The sequence below is a fragment of the Vespa mandarinia genome, chromosome 1 (genome assembly GCF_050613455.1).
Source record: "Vespa mandarinia isolate Hongniang chromosome 1, ASM5061345v1, whole genome shotgun sequence".
Lineage (NCBI taxonomy): Eukaryota > Metazoa > Arthropoda > Insecta > Hymenoptera > Vespidae > Vespa > Vespa mandarinia.
In genome coordinates this window covers 4,212,501-4,231,047 of record NC_140810.1, presented here as the reverse complement: position 1 = coordinate 4,231,047, position 18,547 = coordinate 4,212,501, and the positions used below count along the sequence as shown (strand labels likewise).

At 34.3% G+C, this 18,547-nt stretch overlaps 1 protein-coding gene across 2 annotated transcripts in view; it reads right to left on the bottom strand.

Moving 5' to 3' along the window:
• The window catches only part of blo (bloated), a 116,202-nt gene that overhangs the window by 80,027 nt on the left and 17,628 nt on the right, over positions 1-18,547 (bottom strand). For both annotated transcript variants that reach the window (XM_085658643.1, XM_035873637.2), the window contains exon 2: positions 13,965-17,527. In XM_085658643.1, the coding sequence (XP_085514769.1) occupies positions 13,965-17,527 (3,563 nt within the window). The remainder of the gene's footprint in view (positions 1-13,964; positions 17,528-18,547) is intronic.

Genomic DNA, 18,547 nt, shown 5'->3' with positions numbered 1-18,547 from the left:
TAATCGTCGATAACGACGTCGATAAGAAGAAGATTATGTGAGTGAGATGAAAAAAGAAAAAAAAAAAGAAAAGAAAAGAAAAGAAAAGAAAAGAAAAGAAAAGAAAAAAGAAAAAAAGGAAAAAAAGGAAAGAAAATGAAGAAACAAACTAAAACACGAATGATCTGTACGTAGTATACCAAATTTAACATTCTAAATGAACATTCGAATAAAAAGGAACGAATTAATTATAAAAAACGAAAATGTAACACGAACGACGTATGTAGTTATGAAATTTTACCTTCTTTTAATTTAACGTTTCAATAAAAAAAGAAAAAGGAAAAAAAAAAGAAAGAAAGAAAATAATGAATTAAAAAGAAGAAAAAGATAAAACTTAACACATGGGTTACGTACGAATTACTAAAGTTCACATTCTAATTTGATATTACGAAAAAAAAAAACAAAAAAAAAAAAAAAGAAAAAAAGAAAGAAAAAAGATAACTTGTCAGTCCTTTCGAATCACATGTAACCTATTATTTGTTCGACATAAACGATCGAGAAAAAACAAAGGGTAAAAAAGAGAAAAAGAAGAAGAAGAAGAAGAAAAAAGAAAAAGAAATAAAAGAAACCCAGAGAAAACGTGAGAATGACGTAAAAGGATACTGTACATAAATCGTACTTATATTCGTTGTTGTCGTTTTATGTCCGATCAAAGTTCGTTTATTTTCATAATATTTTCCTGGCTCTTTCGGTACATAGAAAAGAACCGTTTTCAGATCGGTAATATCCAAGGAGCACGTGTTCGAAGACGGAAACGGACAGCACGCCTTTCTACAATATACAAGCTTGATGCACGAATTCGTGCAAGGCTAGTCAAGATACTTTTCCGATCGCTCTTTCAAATCGTACCTAGGCCGTCGATCGGCAGCTCGAATTTCGATAACTATCGATCTCTGTGTACTTAACTGTGTATATATATATATATATATAAATGTATATACATGTAGCTATATATGAATAGACGTGTGTATATTTCAAAGAACTCGGCCAATCGGCCTGGCATTGTTCCGATCTTACTAAACGATCGAGCGACTTGACCTTTATTTTATATATGTATATATATAAGAAAAGATATAATATATTATAAAAGCATACATATATAGGGTCTTACTAGAAAAACGGAACATTTATATTATAGATATATATGTAATATGTAAAGATATATATGTAAAATATATGTATTTGTTTGAAATTTATAAATATCAAATAAATAAATAAATATATATATATATATATATATGTATAAATAATATTTATATATATATACACATATATATAATATATAATTTAATTGAAATAATTATTAATAATTCCAATAAATTTGATTAATCCTTTATGCAATGACTTCGAAACAAAATGTTCTTGTTGAATTATCGTTCCTTCTTAGAAAAATGCAATCATTGTTATAAAAGTATCGATATGTAATTAAAATACAAAGAAGATATTTGATCGTTCCGTTTCTCGTGACTCACCCTGTATATTTTCTCTCCGTAGACAGGCACCTTGCACGGCTGTCCATTCCTTTTCGCGCGGCACCTTCTCGTCGTCTTCCTTGCCGCACCAACACGCGATTGTTTGCCTTTCGCAAGAGCGTGCAGCTCCCGAGAGTTATTCAGTACACTTCCAATATGGAGAATTCCATGTCGTAATACCGTACTTGTCTTGGTCCCGGATTGGTCCTCGTCATTGTCCGAGCGCACGTACCATAATCGTATTTGGAACTCATTCCTTTTTTTTTTTTTTTTTTATAATCGAAAGACATCGATGAAAAAATTAAACGAAGTCCTTATCGACAGATATTTTTTATACGTACATAAGCTCGGTCCAATGTCAATCTATATAATAATTTTTTAATAAATTTATATCAAAATTAATATTATTAATTTTTCATTTATATTCATTTATGTCTACCATTTTTTTTATTTTCTTTTTTATCTTTTTTTTTTCTATTGATATTAATATTAAAATTCGCAATGTTATTTAAATGTCATATAAACGTTAATTTATTATTTATATTTAATTTTATTGCTCGTATTATTTACATTATATTATATTATAACATTGACAAATTATTAACAATTGCACAATGCGTTATGCAAATGTTACTTTACAATATTTTTACAAAAAGAGTACGTATTGTACAATAAATATTTTATCTCAAGTGATTTATATTTATTCGTAATCAATGTAATAAAACGATATGCAAATAATTTTAATTTTTTACGAAAAATTAAATTGTTCTTTTCTCGATATATCCTATTTTCTGATTTAACGAAAGATATACTCATTTATCGATAAGACATTTATTTTCTATCATTATGAAAGATATTTGCATACAAAGTATCATTTGCTCTCATGGATTTTGATTCTCACTTGTCTCTAGAAAATTTTTCTTTCGTTGATATACCAAACGGGAAGATAATTATGGTTGATTATTGAATGGTATACCTGCTGCGAACAGAGTCTATTCTCTATCCATTTACGTATACACATAAGTATATAAGTACCGACGCATTGAAATACATAGAAACACAGTGTACACCTGATATTTCTTCGAACGTTATTGCTCCAGAAAAGTAGCGATAATATCGTCTATTGTCGGTAGGATATTACGACAACCAAACGATCGCACGAACGATTTATTTTTCGAACGTCGACTTTTCGTTCGCCCGATTGGAATGTATATATATATATATATATATATATATACATTCCAATATATACATATATATGTATAAAGAAAAGAAAAGAAAAGAAAAGAAAAGAAAAAAAAAAGAAAAATGAAAAATAAGAAGTCATGGGAAAGAAAAATTTACATTTATCTCGTTCGTTCGTATTTTCTTTTAGATCAGCCCCGTCGAAAAGTTCCATAGACATTCTTAACTCGATAGACGTTCAAGAGTTCTTGCAAAAGCGACACGATTAATTTATCTTCTTCGAGTATCGAATGGTCGATAATTCTCTAACTCGGAGATGGTATTGTCAAGTTGAATAACAAATTGCATTTAGTTTCTTTTCCGTTAGACACGCACTCGACGAGATTTATACGGATAATGACCTACATTTTGTATTTCGTACTTTATATTTACGAGCTGCTACAAGAGTGTAAAAGGTGTTTCTACAATGGTTGCTATGTTTACGAGTTAAGATTCTAACTAACAAAATAGTTATGGTAATTCTTTTCTTTTCTTTTCTTTTCTTTTTTTCTTTTTTTTTTTTTTTTTTTCTTCTTTAGATACAACGAACGAATTAGAAAATAGAAAATATCATCAATAAATATTATAAATATATTAAGAATGTGTTAGAATATCTTTTATTTTTTCCCTTCTTTTTCTTCTTCTTCTTCTTCTTTATATTTTTTTGATTTAAATTAGTTCCATAAAATAATCAGTGATACATTTGAAAATGAGTCATAGCTCAAAGGTACTCGAGGAGAAGAACTCCTGACCTAGAAATCCATAAAAGAAGCACGAAGTTTACGAAACATCGTATCTAGCTTGGTAAGTTTCCTAAAATAGGAGGTTTATATATCCGTGAGCGTAAAAGAAGGAGCACTCTTCAAGGACAGCACAGGAAGTTTATAGAATATTCACGAGTGGTTTGTTCCAAGTAAATGTCTCTTTCTCTCTCTGTCTCTCTGTCTGTCTCTCTCTCTCTCTCTCTCTCTTGCTCTGTCTCTCTTTTTCTCTACCTCTTTTACCTATTTATTTTCCTTTTTCTGTTTCTTCTTTTTTCTTCTTTTTTCCTTTTAAGTTTGTCCTCACTCAAGTTTTTTCGAATATTTTTTTTTTTTTAACAAAAGTTTTGTATGAAAAGTAAACGTGTAATATGTACTCGATGTAGCTTAAAAAAAGATTTTATAATTGAAATTAAAATAAAAATAACGATGATTTTCTAAGAAAAATATTTTTAGAAATCTTTCTCTTTTTTCTTTTTTTTTTCTTTTTTTTTTTTTTTTGAATTCGATTCATTTATATCGAAACGTTTGAATTTTTTTTTTCTTTTTCGTCGTATCGACGTATTTCGATTTATCTTTTTCTCTTCCGAAATCGTTATTATTCCGAGATAATAAATACCAAAAATAATTCCAATCTTCTTTATCTTACTCGAGAAACTTTTATAATTTATAACGGTACGACGTTCATTCAAATTCATCGACTTTACCGAAAATATTACCAAATAAAATAAAACAGAGATGGATATATATATATATATATATATATATATATATATATACACGAAGATTGAGTTTTAATTTAGCGAAACAGAGTTTAAAGAATTCGTTTTTATATGTCATATATATTTTTTGAATCGTTTCTTCTCTGATGAATATAAATTTATACGACCTAAATAAAGAATGTATCATCATAATGATATACGTATATTGTTTTAAATATGAGGGTATTTCGGCATATAAATTATAAACTAGCATATTTCATGCGTTACGTAAAAAAGTCTGTTTTGATAAAGCACGATCTATATTACGTCTTAACTTTTTCACTTAAGCAGATAGAGTGAGAGAGAGAGAGAGAGAGAGAGAGAGAGAGAGAGAATAATTTCTCATTTATATTCCATATAATTGCCAAGATATAATATTCTTTTTTCATTACTTTTTTCTTTTTCCTTCTTTTTTTTTTCTCGCTTCGAATCCAGTCCCGTTCGAGAGCGCAACATTAAATATACCGTATCCTGTTCACAGAAAACATGAAAAAGATATTGACCGAATGAGTTAAATATCATACTAATTTTTAAATCGTTGCACATTCCTCGAGTCAATTACCGTGACCTCGCTATGGCTGATTTAGCTAGAAATCAAAGAGAAAACTCGAATAGAGTTAAATAGTCTCAAGATGTTTAGAACGTTTGAACTGTAAACGTGTTGCCAAGTTTCTTGCGACATTCTCTAACCTTCTTCATTTATTTCTTTCTTTATTATTTTATTTTATCTCATTTCATTTCCTTTTTCTTAATCGACGTATTAGCAGAGGTGATCGTTTCTCTTGTCGATGGACGTTTACATGGACGATTCCATGTCCTTTCCCTCTCTCTCTCTCTCTCTTTCTTTCTTTCCTTCCTTCTCTCCTTGGAACATGGATCGATCGAGATGAAGAAAAATTTATTGCGAAAGTGGATCCGATCGAGTGTCCGTGTGCTATAAAAGCGGATTGGTAGCTGATCGATGACTTTTCACCGATGTACGCTTAACCCGTCGGCTTGATCGAAGGCAAAGCTTTAACGTCATTAATCGCACGTGTCCGCAATTAATCGCTCTCGGCGAGCGGCGTAACGAACGGCACGAAGCCACATTGCGTGCACCCCCTGGGGGAAAATTTATGCGTAGGTACTTACGTTAGTACGGCACGCTTCATGCACAGATCTAAAGTCTTTTCTAAAATTTCGAACTCGTTTCTCTTTCTATTATATATTCTAAAGACAAAGAAACGATTCTGTAGATAATGATTACGTATATATATGTGTGTGTGTAAATACATATGTATGTACTTTTAACGATTACATAGATATTTTATATCCATTAGTATACGATATATTTAATTAGAAATATTTACAATATTAATAATTTTTTTGTATTATTAAAAAAAACATAGGACAATAAGAGGATTTAAACGTAATAAATAAACGTTTGGTAACGAAACGAAAGTAATGTGAAATAATCAAAAAAATAAATAGTATGTTCAATTGATATACTATTTATTTATATTTATGTCGATTTCGAAAGCTATTGAAGAAAATGCAAAAATATATTTACGAAAGAGATTAACGAAGGAATAATTCCTTTAAATATATATATATATATATATATTCACAACTTCATCATTTCCTTACGATCTCAATACGTATTACAAAGCGAGAGTAACAGAGAGAGAGAGAAAGAGAGAGAAAGAGATATTCGTAAAGTTGGTCCATGTCGATGACCGTTGGCTTGAACGCTTATCGGGTGTTACTATTTTTTAGGTATGTCGTTTGGTCTCGCGAGCGATCACGTTTCATAACGGTACAAACTTTAGCTTAATGCCTTTCTGTATATATATATATATATATATATATATATATATATATATATATATATATATATATATAGTTTCGTCGGCTAAACGGATGACGGGTGGTGGTATTCATTCGATAACTACAAGAACGAGAGAAGTTTGTAAAGTAGGGGTAAAAGAGAAGAAGAAGGAAAAGAGAGAAAATATGAGAGGCGTGTGTAAAGCTATCGAGGCTCGTTGAATATGCAAATGTGGCGAAGTGGCCGATCTGGACGAGAGAGGCGAAACTCACTTAAAACGGAGTGAGAGGGCGGAATACAGAAATTGGAAAGTAACTCGCGAATATTCGTCTAACTATCGTGAATATAAGAATATATATATATATATATATATATATATATATATGTATGTATGTGTGTGTGTGTACTACAGAGTCCAATATAGACTCGTTCGTAGGTTCTAACAGATCCCCGCAGATACGATACCGCGTGAGAAGAGATATATCGCGCCTACGTTCTACACCTACACTCACACCTACATACACATATATGTCTACAAGGGATACACAGAGAAGGAAAGAGAGAGGTGGGGGAAGAGAGAGAGAGAGAGAGAGAGAGAGAGAGAGAGAGAGAGAGAGATAGACGTAGGAGCAAACGAAACGAGCAGCGAAAGCACGACGAATTTTACGTCTGGAACCATAGAACGATATCACCACAATGACAGCTACCAACAATGTAATGATCTTTGCAGCTGCCGTTTACCATATCCGTTCCATTAATAAACGTCGCTGATAAATAAAAGTCCCTATTTTTAATCGTTCATACGACAACTAATTATTTACAACTATTCTATAATTCTTTACACACATATACACATACTCACATAGAGAGAGAGAAAGAGAGAGAGAGAGAGAGAGAGAGAGAGAGGGAGAGAGAGAGAGATTATTATTAATTATATAAATTGTATACATATATATATATATATATCCAATCATTGATATTTATTAAATAAATTCATTCAAGATTATAATATCTTATTTATCGTTCCAAATAATCGAGCTTGTACAAGATAATATCCTTCCTCGAGACGCGTGTAAGTGGACGCGCGTTAAAATGTCGATCGAGTTGAAAATGTTCTATAATAAAAGGTAACCGAGCCATGAATTTCCTACGGTGGAATGTCTTGAGAATCTCGAGGTGGTTGTTGTTATTGTTGGGAAGAAGAAGAGCAAGGAGGAAAGCTCGCATCTTCCAGGACCATCAACGGTACCATGGGGCCTTTTCCCCTCGGAGCAGGATCTTCAACGAACGCTTTCGTATAAGATGGATAGAGAGAGAAAGAAAGAGAGAAAGAGAAAGAGAGAGAGAGAGAGAGAGAGAGAGAGAGAAAGAAAAATAGTGAGTGAGAGAGAGAGAGAGAGAGAACAGACATTATCCGATCCTGTGGAAGGTTTCCGTGATGGCACACCGGGCATAGAGCATCGTGGCTGAGAGGCAGCATAAGGTCCGAGATATCAATAAATAATCTATCTGGCAATATTATCTCAACGGTTTTATGCCCCACGAAGCGGGGAATGCGATCCAGTTCGTACGTATACTCTTAAACTTCTTCTTCTTCTTCTTCTCTCTCTCTCTCTCTCTCTCCTTCTTTCCTTCTCTTTCTTTCTTTCTTTCTTTCTTTGCTTCCCTCGTCCTTTCCTTTTCTAATCCATACCACAACCGGCCTGGCCTCCTCCGCGAGTGGAGGTGTGAATGATCCGCCTACCATAAAGCAAAGTGCATCTAGCTTCCAAAGCATGCCGAGGAATGTTCCACAGGGTACCCTGTTCTTTCTCTCTCTCTCTCTTTCTCTTTCTTTCTCTCTCTCTCTTTCTCTCTCTCCCTCTCTTCCGTTTCTTTTCTCTTATTCTATGGCTATGCGACGGTATCGCGATCGAGTAACTGCAACTCTCAATTTGATCTTTAATGATCCCCACGGACTTTACTGCCGTGAGTTTTTCTAACCTCACGCTCGGAGGCTATCCTCTTCCTCCTCTTCTTCCTCCCTCAACTTCACCTCCTCCTCCTCCTCCTCCTCCTCCTCCTCCTCTTCCTCCTTCTCTTCTTCCTCTTCCTTCTCTTCTTCCTCCTCCTCCTCCTCCTTCTTCTTCTACTTCTTCTTCTTCTTCTTCTTCTTCTTCTTCTTTTTCTTTTGCTTTCCTGTCGATCGCCGGGCCAGTCGTTTTTCTTCTGCAAGGGCTCTTAAATCGACGTCGAACGCTTTGTCAGTCCTACCGAAGGACTTTGAGAACCGAAACAATCTCGTTATCTAGTTTTTTTGATATATATATATATGCATTTATAGATGTATCGAAATTTTTGTTTGAGATATCGATCTAAAAAGTTACTAGAATATTTATTACATAAGTCATGATCTATGATCATATTGATCGAAATTTTAATTAACGTATAAATCAATATAGTGATTTTCAAAAATTGATATATATATATATGTATAAATTAAATATTATAAAAACAAATTTTTATCATTAACGTTTGATACAATTAGAAAATGATTGAAATCGATGAAACTTAGAGAACAGTTAACGTTAGATTTACGATGGTTGAGCTAATAAATCCTAATGCTTTTGCCCGGACCCACGAGTTCTCTCTCTCTTTCTCTCTCTTTCTTTCTCTCTCTTTTTCTTTCTTACTTATTACGGGCCACCAAAGCAAATGCCATTAATGTGAACTTTCGATGGAAACGGGATACGACGTGCGCTCGTTCGCGTACAATCGAGCACTTGGGTGTGCGACTATGTGTAGGTCAAGCCTCCGTGGCTTGCAATGTTCTCTCAGCTAGGTGTGGACCCGACATACCAGGAATCTCCCCATAGAATAGACCCGTACGAATTGCAAACAATACTTATCCTACTATGTCAATCTTTCTGGAATCCAAACTACGCATTATTTTTATCAAAAAAGTATCAAGAAATTTACGAATTTTCACGAATCTATTATGAATGAATTCTAACAAACTAGAATTTAGAGAACTATTGTATTTTATATATATACATACATATAATAAATAAATATATATATATATATATATGTATTATTTTGATAATAAATCGAAAATATAATATACGATGAAAGTATAATCCGATGGAAAATTTTGATTTGATTTGACCATTTTCATTTATTTAAATTAATTTTTTTAACAAGAAATGATAATATTAATTAATGAATTTGCTAAGTGATTCGGTACGATTCCTACTCGAGATTTCGAAAGTTCTGCACGTTTCAAACATTCGGCTCTCACGACACACTCTCAAGATATTACGCAAGACGTCGAATGTCAATGTCTGACCTGTCAATACCGTGACTACTGAGATACGCGCGACTAACTTTCGTTACAATCCTTTGAATAACTCTATGCCAGATTCTTTCATCATTTTCGCGCTTGTTAATGCATTATCATTAAAATAAAGAAACGACGTTTTGAAGGATATTTATAAAATGGTGTTTCGTCAAATCTACCGCATAAAACTAAGTAAAAAGTTTAACGATTTCTTGTATAGAATAATTATTGAAATCATTTCTCATATATCTATCTTCTGAAAAATACTCAATATATATTTTTTGTTTACACCCTATACGATTATACGATCACTACGAGTTAATTACGTATTAAGAAAAAAGAAAGAAAAAAAAAAAAGAAGAAAGAAAGAAAAAGAAACAAGTTTTCTAATGTTAATTTCTAAACTATAATGATCAATTCCGTTACATCATTTATAAGAGACATACATTTCTTACGTTGGAAAATATTACAAGAATCCTTTCAAAGAAATTCATTTATAACATACGCAAAACATTATACATATTATATAATAAAACAATTTAAAAATAATTAGTTATTATATATATATATATATAATATTTTATAAATTATTATTTTTATATAATTAAATTATTTTATCCATCTTTAAATTTTTCTAAAAATATAATATTAATTATCATAAAGATTTCTTCCAAAAACATAGAAACGTACAAAAAACAATATCGTGCGTGTGTGTGTATGTGTGTGCGTGAGATAGAGAGTGTGTGTGAGAGAGAGAGAGAGAGAGAGAGAGGATTGTTGGAAAAAAGATGTATAAGAGGAGGAAGAAGAGAACGGAAGGAGACGTTGAAGAAACAGGCGCCTTTGGCGGCTGGGTGTGGATAGATCTCCAGGCGTTTTATCTCGCACCCCTTCACCATCACCCTCCTTCGCGTGGGTGTCCTGTAGTTTCGTTACGCTCGATCGTCAGCCAGTATAGCGGCATGTAACTATACATATATGTATGTATATATAAAAGACATATAGGTATATATATATATAATATATATATAACACGTATATACGTATATATGTATATGTGTGCGTACGCATACGTGTTAAATTTAAATGCTACTTGACCAATTCGCCGCACACAAGATATATGTATATATATATATATATGTGTGTGTGTGTGTATATATATACATGGTGTGCCACCTGTAGCCGGGACCTCGATATATATATATATATATATATATATATATATATAGTATATATATATATATAGTATATATATATATATATACGTATATATATATATATATATATATATATATATATATATATGTCGTTGTGCAACGATAACTCGACTCCACCGTGGGACCGTGTAGTACATTTTACGATCGTTTGTCACACCCTCGCAATCGCGATTTCTTTTACGTCGCATTCACGCGCGAGGTACTCGCATTTGTTACTTTTTTTCTCTCTTCTCTCCCTCCCTTCCTCTCTCTCTCTCTCTCTCTCTCTCTCTCTCTTTCTCTCCCTCTCTCTCTCTCTCTTTCTCCCTCGCTGTTTTATACAGATATACGCATTGATTCTTTCTTTTCGTTCAAGGACGTGCGAATATGCTAACGCGATTTGATCCTTATAGTATTATACATATTAAATGAGCTTAGTTACAGGATCTAGATGAATCGTTGGTTGCTGTATAATTTCTAGGTCGATAGAATAGATTAACCCCTTGAATTATCATTATTTTCTTAGTTTATTTTTTGATTACGATTATTTTTTTCTCCTTGTGCGTGTGTTGTTAAATGAAGTTTGTTTATTAAATATTTTTTTATCAATTAAATTAAAAAGAATTAATTGAATTTTTATACATTGATTGACATTAAATTCGAAATAAAAATACACGAATATAATTTAATAAAATATCATTGATGTTATATAAAAATTGTTAATGGTAATATAGGACAAAGTAATTGTTACGGTGTTTGTATTTATACAGCTTGTATAAATATTGATTGAAAATGTATTCGATAAAACGATTTCTCAGTAGTAATAACGACCATTCTCTATTCGTTCATGCATATATAGATCAAGACAGTATTTATTCAAAGACTTACTGACTAATCTAATAATCATGACTAATCTTATCGAAGATACACTATCTATAACAAGTAATAGAGCAACAATCACTTACTTAACCCATGACCTATATTTACGTCATGAATAATTTCTTTTTTTACAATTATTTTATAGCTCTTTCTGTCTCTCTCTCTCTCTCTCTCTCTTTCTCTATATATATATATATATATATATATATATATATATATATATGTATATATATATATATATATATATGTATGTGTGTGTGTAAAATGTCGAAGGGCTACGATACAATATAAAAAAAAAAATGTATCTTATCATGAAAAAGTAGGATACATTAGTTTCCTTTTTTCGATCATTAGCAATTTTACAAACTGACCTGAATCATAAACTACCAATGATCTTTATTTATGTTGTGTTCGTCTAATTAGATAATGATGTCGATATTTTATATTCGTAAGTTCAACATACTCTATTTTAATTAGTATTAATCTATACAATAGACATATATATTAATATACGTTGATCGAATACGTAAAAATTATGATGGATATGGTGGATATAATGGTTTAATCCTAAATCGTATCAATTATCGATAAATTCGAATCGAAGTAGTATACTATCGAAATCTATAGTAACGAACGAACGTATGTATGTATGTATATGTACGTAAATACATAGACATATATATATATATAGATATACATATATATACATATATGTGAAACTTTGGTTCAAAGATCACGAGAAATCAACCGAGTAGATTTAATGCCTCTCATTCGTGAAATTATTCAAGAAATAAGGTATAATGTATCTCCCTTAGTAAATTATAGTTGATTATTGTTTAACTAACTTATCAAGGTAGATATGTGTGTACGTAGATAAACGATTTTATAATTAAGCCGACCGGCAAAAGTATAGGACGGGCCATTTTGAAAATCTCATGAGAACTTTGATCGATTTGGTAACAATCATGAATAGATCACGAAAGATTTTTATTTTCTTGTATAACGTATGATATTTAGACCCATAGTTGGATATTTATATATATATATATATATATATATATATATATATATATATATATATAATGGTCTTTTACGAAAAGATCTCTCTTTTACAATATGCAACTTGGAAATACGAGAAAGGCTTTACCAAATAGCTTTTCCGTAACCGATTGCCCCACCTTTCGTTTCGTCGATGGGCGCGAAGCCCAGAGAGAATAATAGTTCGCCGTTCGAGCGTAACTTTACGTCCGGTAAATCTTTCCTAGTCGACGCCGTTAACGTATTTTCAACGACGCGATAAGCTGCCTCTATACGTACATATGTACGTACATATATACACCTAACATAGATACATACGTAAATATACATAGGTAGTACAGAACTTTAAACTAGTTCTTTTAAATGCGATTGAAGAGATATTTTTTTTCTAGTTTTTTTTTTCTCTTTTGTTCTCTTTCTCTTTTCTTTTTTTTTTCTTTTTCTGTTTTTTTTTCTTTTTTATCTTTTCTTTTTTTTTTTTTTATTTCTTATCCCCCTCCCCCGAAACTTTTGCCGGCGTTTTCATATTAGATAGTCGTACTCCTTTCGATTCGCTTACTTATCGCGTATAATTGTTTTTTTTTTCTTTTTTTTTTTTTTTTTTTTTTTAATTATAATGCTCGAATAAAAATATTAGAGGAATATCAATCGAACTCTTTACGAAAGATAAAGAAACTGATAAAAATGACCAATTTTCGATTGGACACGTTATAACACTTTGTTAGTTTCATTTTGTGTGCACTTACATACACTGACGTCGATGATCTTTCCCAAGCCCTATTCGTGATTTTTTTTTTCTTTTTTTTTTCTCTCTCTCTCTCTCTCTCTCTCTCTCGAATATCGATAATCTCCGGAACGGTTGGGTAGCTCCGTTAGGAAGTATACATCTATCTGATTTCACTTTGCTTCCTCGTCGAACGTGCGATAAATAATGAACGAGAGAAAAAAGATAAATAAAATTCTATGCTCATAAATCTTATTATAACATGAGAGAGAGAGAGAGAGAGAGAGAGAGAGAGAGAGAGAGAGAGAGAGATAAAAGATCTTTTATACACGCGTGATTTAAGAATATGTTATTAGAAAATAATAACTTTGACAGAGAACATCGATAAACAAATATCGATATATAAAATCGTAATTAAAATAGTTTCCTTTTTTCATTCATTTAAATATATATCTTGAAAAAGTTTTATGAGAAATTTTGCACTTTTTCTAAACAAAAAGAAAAAGGAAGAAAAAACAAGAATTATATATTCTCTCTCTCTCTCTCTCTCTCTCTCTCTCTCCAAATCGATTTTTACGCGATAAAACATCTTCTTTCCGTCCTTTTTTTCTAATTTTCTTTTTTTGTTTCTTTTTCATGTTTGGAATATCTCGTATCTCATAAAATCTCGCACGTAAAACGGTAAGCCATAGCGGAAGGCGATAACTCGTATCGACTCGTAAAGGATCATTAAGGTGGTCTTACCTGATTTATGTCGCTGCCAAGGTCCCTTGCGCTCTTGGCACTCCTAAGTCGATCTCCGCGATACTCTCGATAGCGCATCGTGACCTCGTCGTCCGTCAGTGCACCACTGCTACCGCTTCTCGAGTTCTTCTTATTCTTCTCTTCCTTGGCTTTCTTTTCTCTCTTACTGAACAACTGCTTCACCTTGCTCATTGTGCCACTTTTCTTGGCAGCCTTCTTCTCGTATTTCTTATCAGCACCGGTGGGAGGCTTTGACGTGACCAATCCGCTCGTTGATTTACCGGTACCGATATCGTTCGAATATTTGTCATACTTTCGTTGTTCTAAAGGTGTTAAATTCATATTCCTATCGGTATGCCTTCTCTCGTTTTTGATAAATTGCCTACTTGCAAACCCTTCATCCTCCGACTCGATCGGTTCCCGTCTATCGGCCTCTTGAGAGTCACGTCTATAATCATTTTCGATACCAGAATCGGCAAGACGATCTTTCCTATCTGGATCGCTTAAACGTGTCTCCCGATAACGACGTTGTTCCATGTAAGCACGAGTTTCTTGCCTGGCATGTCGGGATTTACCATTTTCGTGATAACTCCGGAGTGGTCTAGTAGGTGGGGTCTCGTCGATGGAACTCTTTCCGCGTGGACTATCACGGGCATCTGAATCGTCGAAATAATCGAGACGATTACGCGATCTTCTCAATGGTTTCTTCGGTTCGGCATCAAGGACATTGCCATTTCGATGATCCTTACGAAGAGTACGCTCGTCGTATCGAGTTTCGCGACGAATCGATTCTCTCGCCGTAGTGTCGGAATCGTAACGACTTGAATTGTGACCATTGGTACCAGGATCGTTACTTCGTACACCACTTGGACCAGTCCGATCTGTTCTTATACGAGGTGGTGAACTGTCGTAATCATCGTGGATCGGATGTTTGCTGCTACTGTATCTTTGGGTAGTTCGAGTCTCCTTGTAATATTTGGACTCTAGCTGGCTACTGGTCATTTGCGAGATATCAGTGTCGTAATCATCGATCGGTCGTTCTCGTAAACTGTCAAGGTGTCTCTTAGTGAACGGTGATCTATCTTTTCTCGTATTCGTTTCCCCAGCACTTCCGTAATCAACGTGACTGCAAAGATTCTCATGCGACCTTGTCGTGTATTCGTTTCTTAAGATCCTCGATTTCTCGCCAAGCTCGTTCAAACGTTGAGTCGATTTACTCATTCCGCGAATAGATTCGAAATTTTTATTCATTTTCGAAAGGTTCTCGTTAGGGCGAACATCTCGATCGAGAAAATCGTCGCTCTTCGAAAGTTTTCTCTCAGCGGTAAATTTCCTTACGACGATCGGCGACGAAAGTGTATCATTGTCCTTCGGTTCGTTTCGGAAATAATTACTCGTCCTTGGATTCGTCGAATCGTCGGCTAAATAATTGGTAGACTTATAAGGGCCACCGCCCAAATGATTTCTTTCGAATCTCTCTTCCGGGCTGGTCCTACTTCTGTCACTGAGAAATGGCTTGAAATCGTCCGTATAACTGCCGTGTGTCCTAGTTTCAACGATGTACTTGTCCCCGTATTTATCCGTTCTCGTTTCAACGGTATAACCATCTCTTGGCTTTGATTCGACGTAACCATCGGACGGGATTTTGTTCGTTATTTTCTTCTCGTAACCATAGACTTTGCCATTGTCCTCGTGTATTTGCTTTTCGAAAATATATTTCTCCCCATTGCTACTAGTCCTTGTCTCCGTGATATATGTATCGGTATAACGTTTAGGAGATGATATTCGATTGGGTGTAACAGGTGACGGAACGATCGGTTTATCGATAATCTCGTGTTCGGACTTTTTGATTGACACGTTTGCCGTATTTTTCGCTGCATACATTTCGTCAGCTAATAGTCTCGATTTTATCCTCGACTCGAGTAGATCTCGTCTTGCACTTAGTTCCGACGTTTTATTGGATATACCACTTTGATGATTTTGTCTTGACGTAAGATCGGTACTCTCTCTACCGCTGGTATCGACGAAAATCGTCGAGGTATATTTCTCTGGCTCGTAACGTCGATCCAATTCAATTTCATCCTCGGGACATCGATTGTCTAAATCTCTGGATGAGAGAAAATCCTTTGAACCACCAAAGTGATTGCCAAAACGTGAAGTCGTCGTACTCTTTCGAGTTTCCTCGTAGCGAGACTTGAGATTATTTATCTCGTTGTTACGTCTGAGATCGCTACTGTAAGAATAATCTGTTCTACGATATTCTTTCTCAGCTGGACTGTTCTCTCGTGACGAGTCCTTTCTTTCAAGACCCAAACCCTCGTCACTATCGGAATGACTCCTTTGGGCCTTCTTCTTATCCGCTTGTACTTGAGCATACATCACGTTCGTTTGCGAAGATGGCGGTGGACTACCGGGATCATTTGGCCTCGTATAAGAGAATGGTCGATTGTTGTTATGTCCAAAACCAGGTCCCGGTGAGACCATAGTTCTCGTCAATTGTGGCGGTGGCGAGCGATCGCTCGACAATCGATGAATCATCTTGTTGATCGTCGATTCCTCGCCGCGTTTCTGAAGATCGTATCTGCTGCTGTGCAGCATGCTCCCGACCCGGTCGACCTCGTCGACCTCCTCCCGAAGCTTCGTCTCTTTTCCTTGCTGCGACGAGTTACAATTCGTTGTTTCCGTCTTCCTACGTGCCGTCACTTCCTTCTCTTCACCGGTAATACGATCCTTATCATTCGTGATATCTAACTTATTCTGTCTCTCAACTACTTTATTTTCTTTTCTCGTCTCGATTGATCGCTCGAGAGAGATCTCTTTAGTAGTCTCCTCGATCTTCTCCTTCGTTTCAACTCGTTCAATTATTCTCTCGACATTTGTATCACCTTCCTCCTGCTTTGACTTTTTAGCATTCGGCTTATTAACCTCTTCCTTATTAATCACTTCAAAATGAAACGGTTGTTGAGTATGATCGACCTGTGGTGATGTCTCGATTATCGGCGACAGCTGTTTCTTAGCACGAGCCGTACTACTCAAATGTGAACCTTCGCTTTCGCTACCACTTCTCTTACGGTATTGTCTACTCGACGTACCTGCGTCGCTAACGCTACGGCCAACCGGCTTCCTCTTTCTTTCTAATTTTGGCGAAAAGAATTTAGCTAGTGTACCTTTCAATTTTTTCGAACTAGCATCGCTGCTACTTCTCTCCAACGTTTTCTTCTTTGCTTTTGGCGTCCAAGACAATTGATCGCCGCTCGTAGTATTTGTACTTGTTGTAGCACCTATCTCTTCGCTTTTACGTCTCTTCACGTCTAACGGCAATTCTGGACGTTTTTTATTAACGTTACCCCGTCTTGCTGGTAACGTGCTGAACTTACCGGGCAATCGTCTATTGTCGTGTGCTACACAACGTAAGCTACCAGCTTGCTGCAGCACCAGTGCTGCCTCCTGTGCTAAGTCTTCCTTGCTGCGTGATAATATGTTCTCCTTGTGCACCGGGCTCAATATCAACCTACCTTCTCCATCTCCTACAAGAGCCGCGGTCACGCGCGGTGCACCACGTCCTGAAACAATTGATATTCAGTTAGCTTCGATCCTATGTATTTTTCTATACGTGACAGACTGACCATTTATATGTGGTGTCTTTAAAGTACATACTCAAATACCTTTGATCATTTTAAACATTAAATAAGAAATGATAGATTGACGAAAAGTATAATAATGAACGTATAACAATTTTTACAGATACCTATGATTTATAAGCTTTCTTTTATTAATTACAAAATTTCTAACGTTATATATATATATATATATATATATATATATATATATATATATATATATATTAATTTTGATCAAAGTTAAATCACGCTTTTTATAAAATTTCATCAAATATAAATAGAAAATTAAATAGCGTGAATAAGATAAATGTTATTCTTTAAGATTATACCAGATTAATGTACACGGGTATATTCTTTTTCTTTCACATCATTATCCGCACACGAGCATGATATATTGGCGATGTTTAATAATACATTTTAAAGACACCCTATATACGTCGTATCCGACGTAGATTAATCCGTACATCGAAAGGACAAGAATTTAGGAATTTTAATCGAACCGATAATAGATATCGGCCATCCACCTGAGAGCATGAGGCCTTCTAAATTAGCGATTTATGTTAAGTAGCACGGTCGTTAGTAGTTAATCACCAAGTTTAATCGCCAACGGACGCACGTCGTCTCTGGTAGGCCACGAACGAGTTCGTTTGAAAGCCGCTAAATCGCTCGTTTGATTAGATCTACTCGATGACTTTTTTTTTGTTCTTTCAAAGCAAAAAGAGCGAGAGAGAGAGAGAGAGAGAGAGAGAAAGAGAGAAGGATGATTCGTGATTAGCTTAGCTTAGGCGAAATTCGTGTTTCTCGATCTCGTAATTCTTCGTTCGTTCCTATCGATTAGAGTACTCGCTCGTTACTCGTGTAAAAGGTCGACTTTCGCTGTCTAAACTTCTACTATGTGAACACGTGACGAACAGATTTCTGCTTTTTTCTTCATCTTTTTCTTTTTCCTTTTCCTTTTCGTTT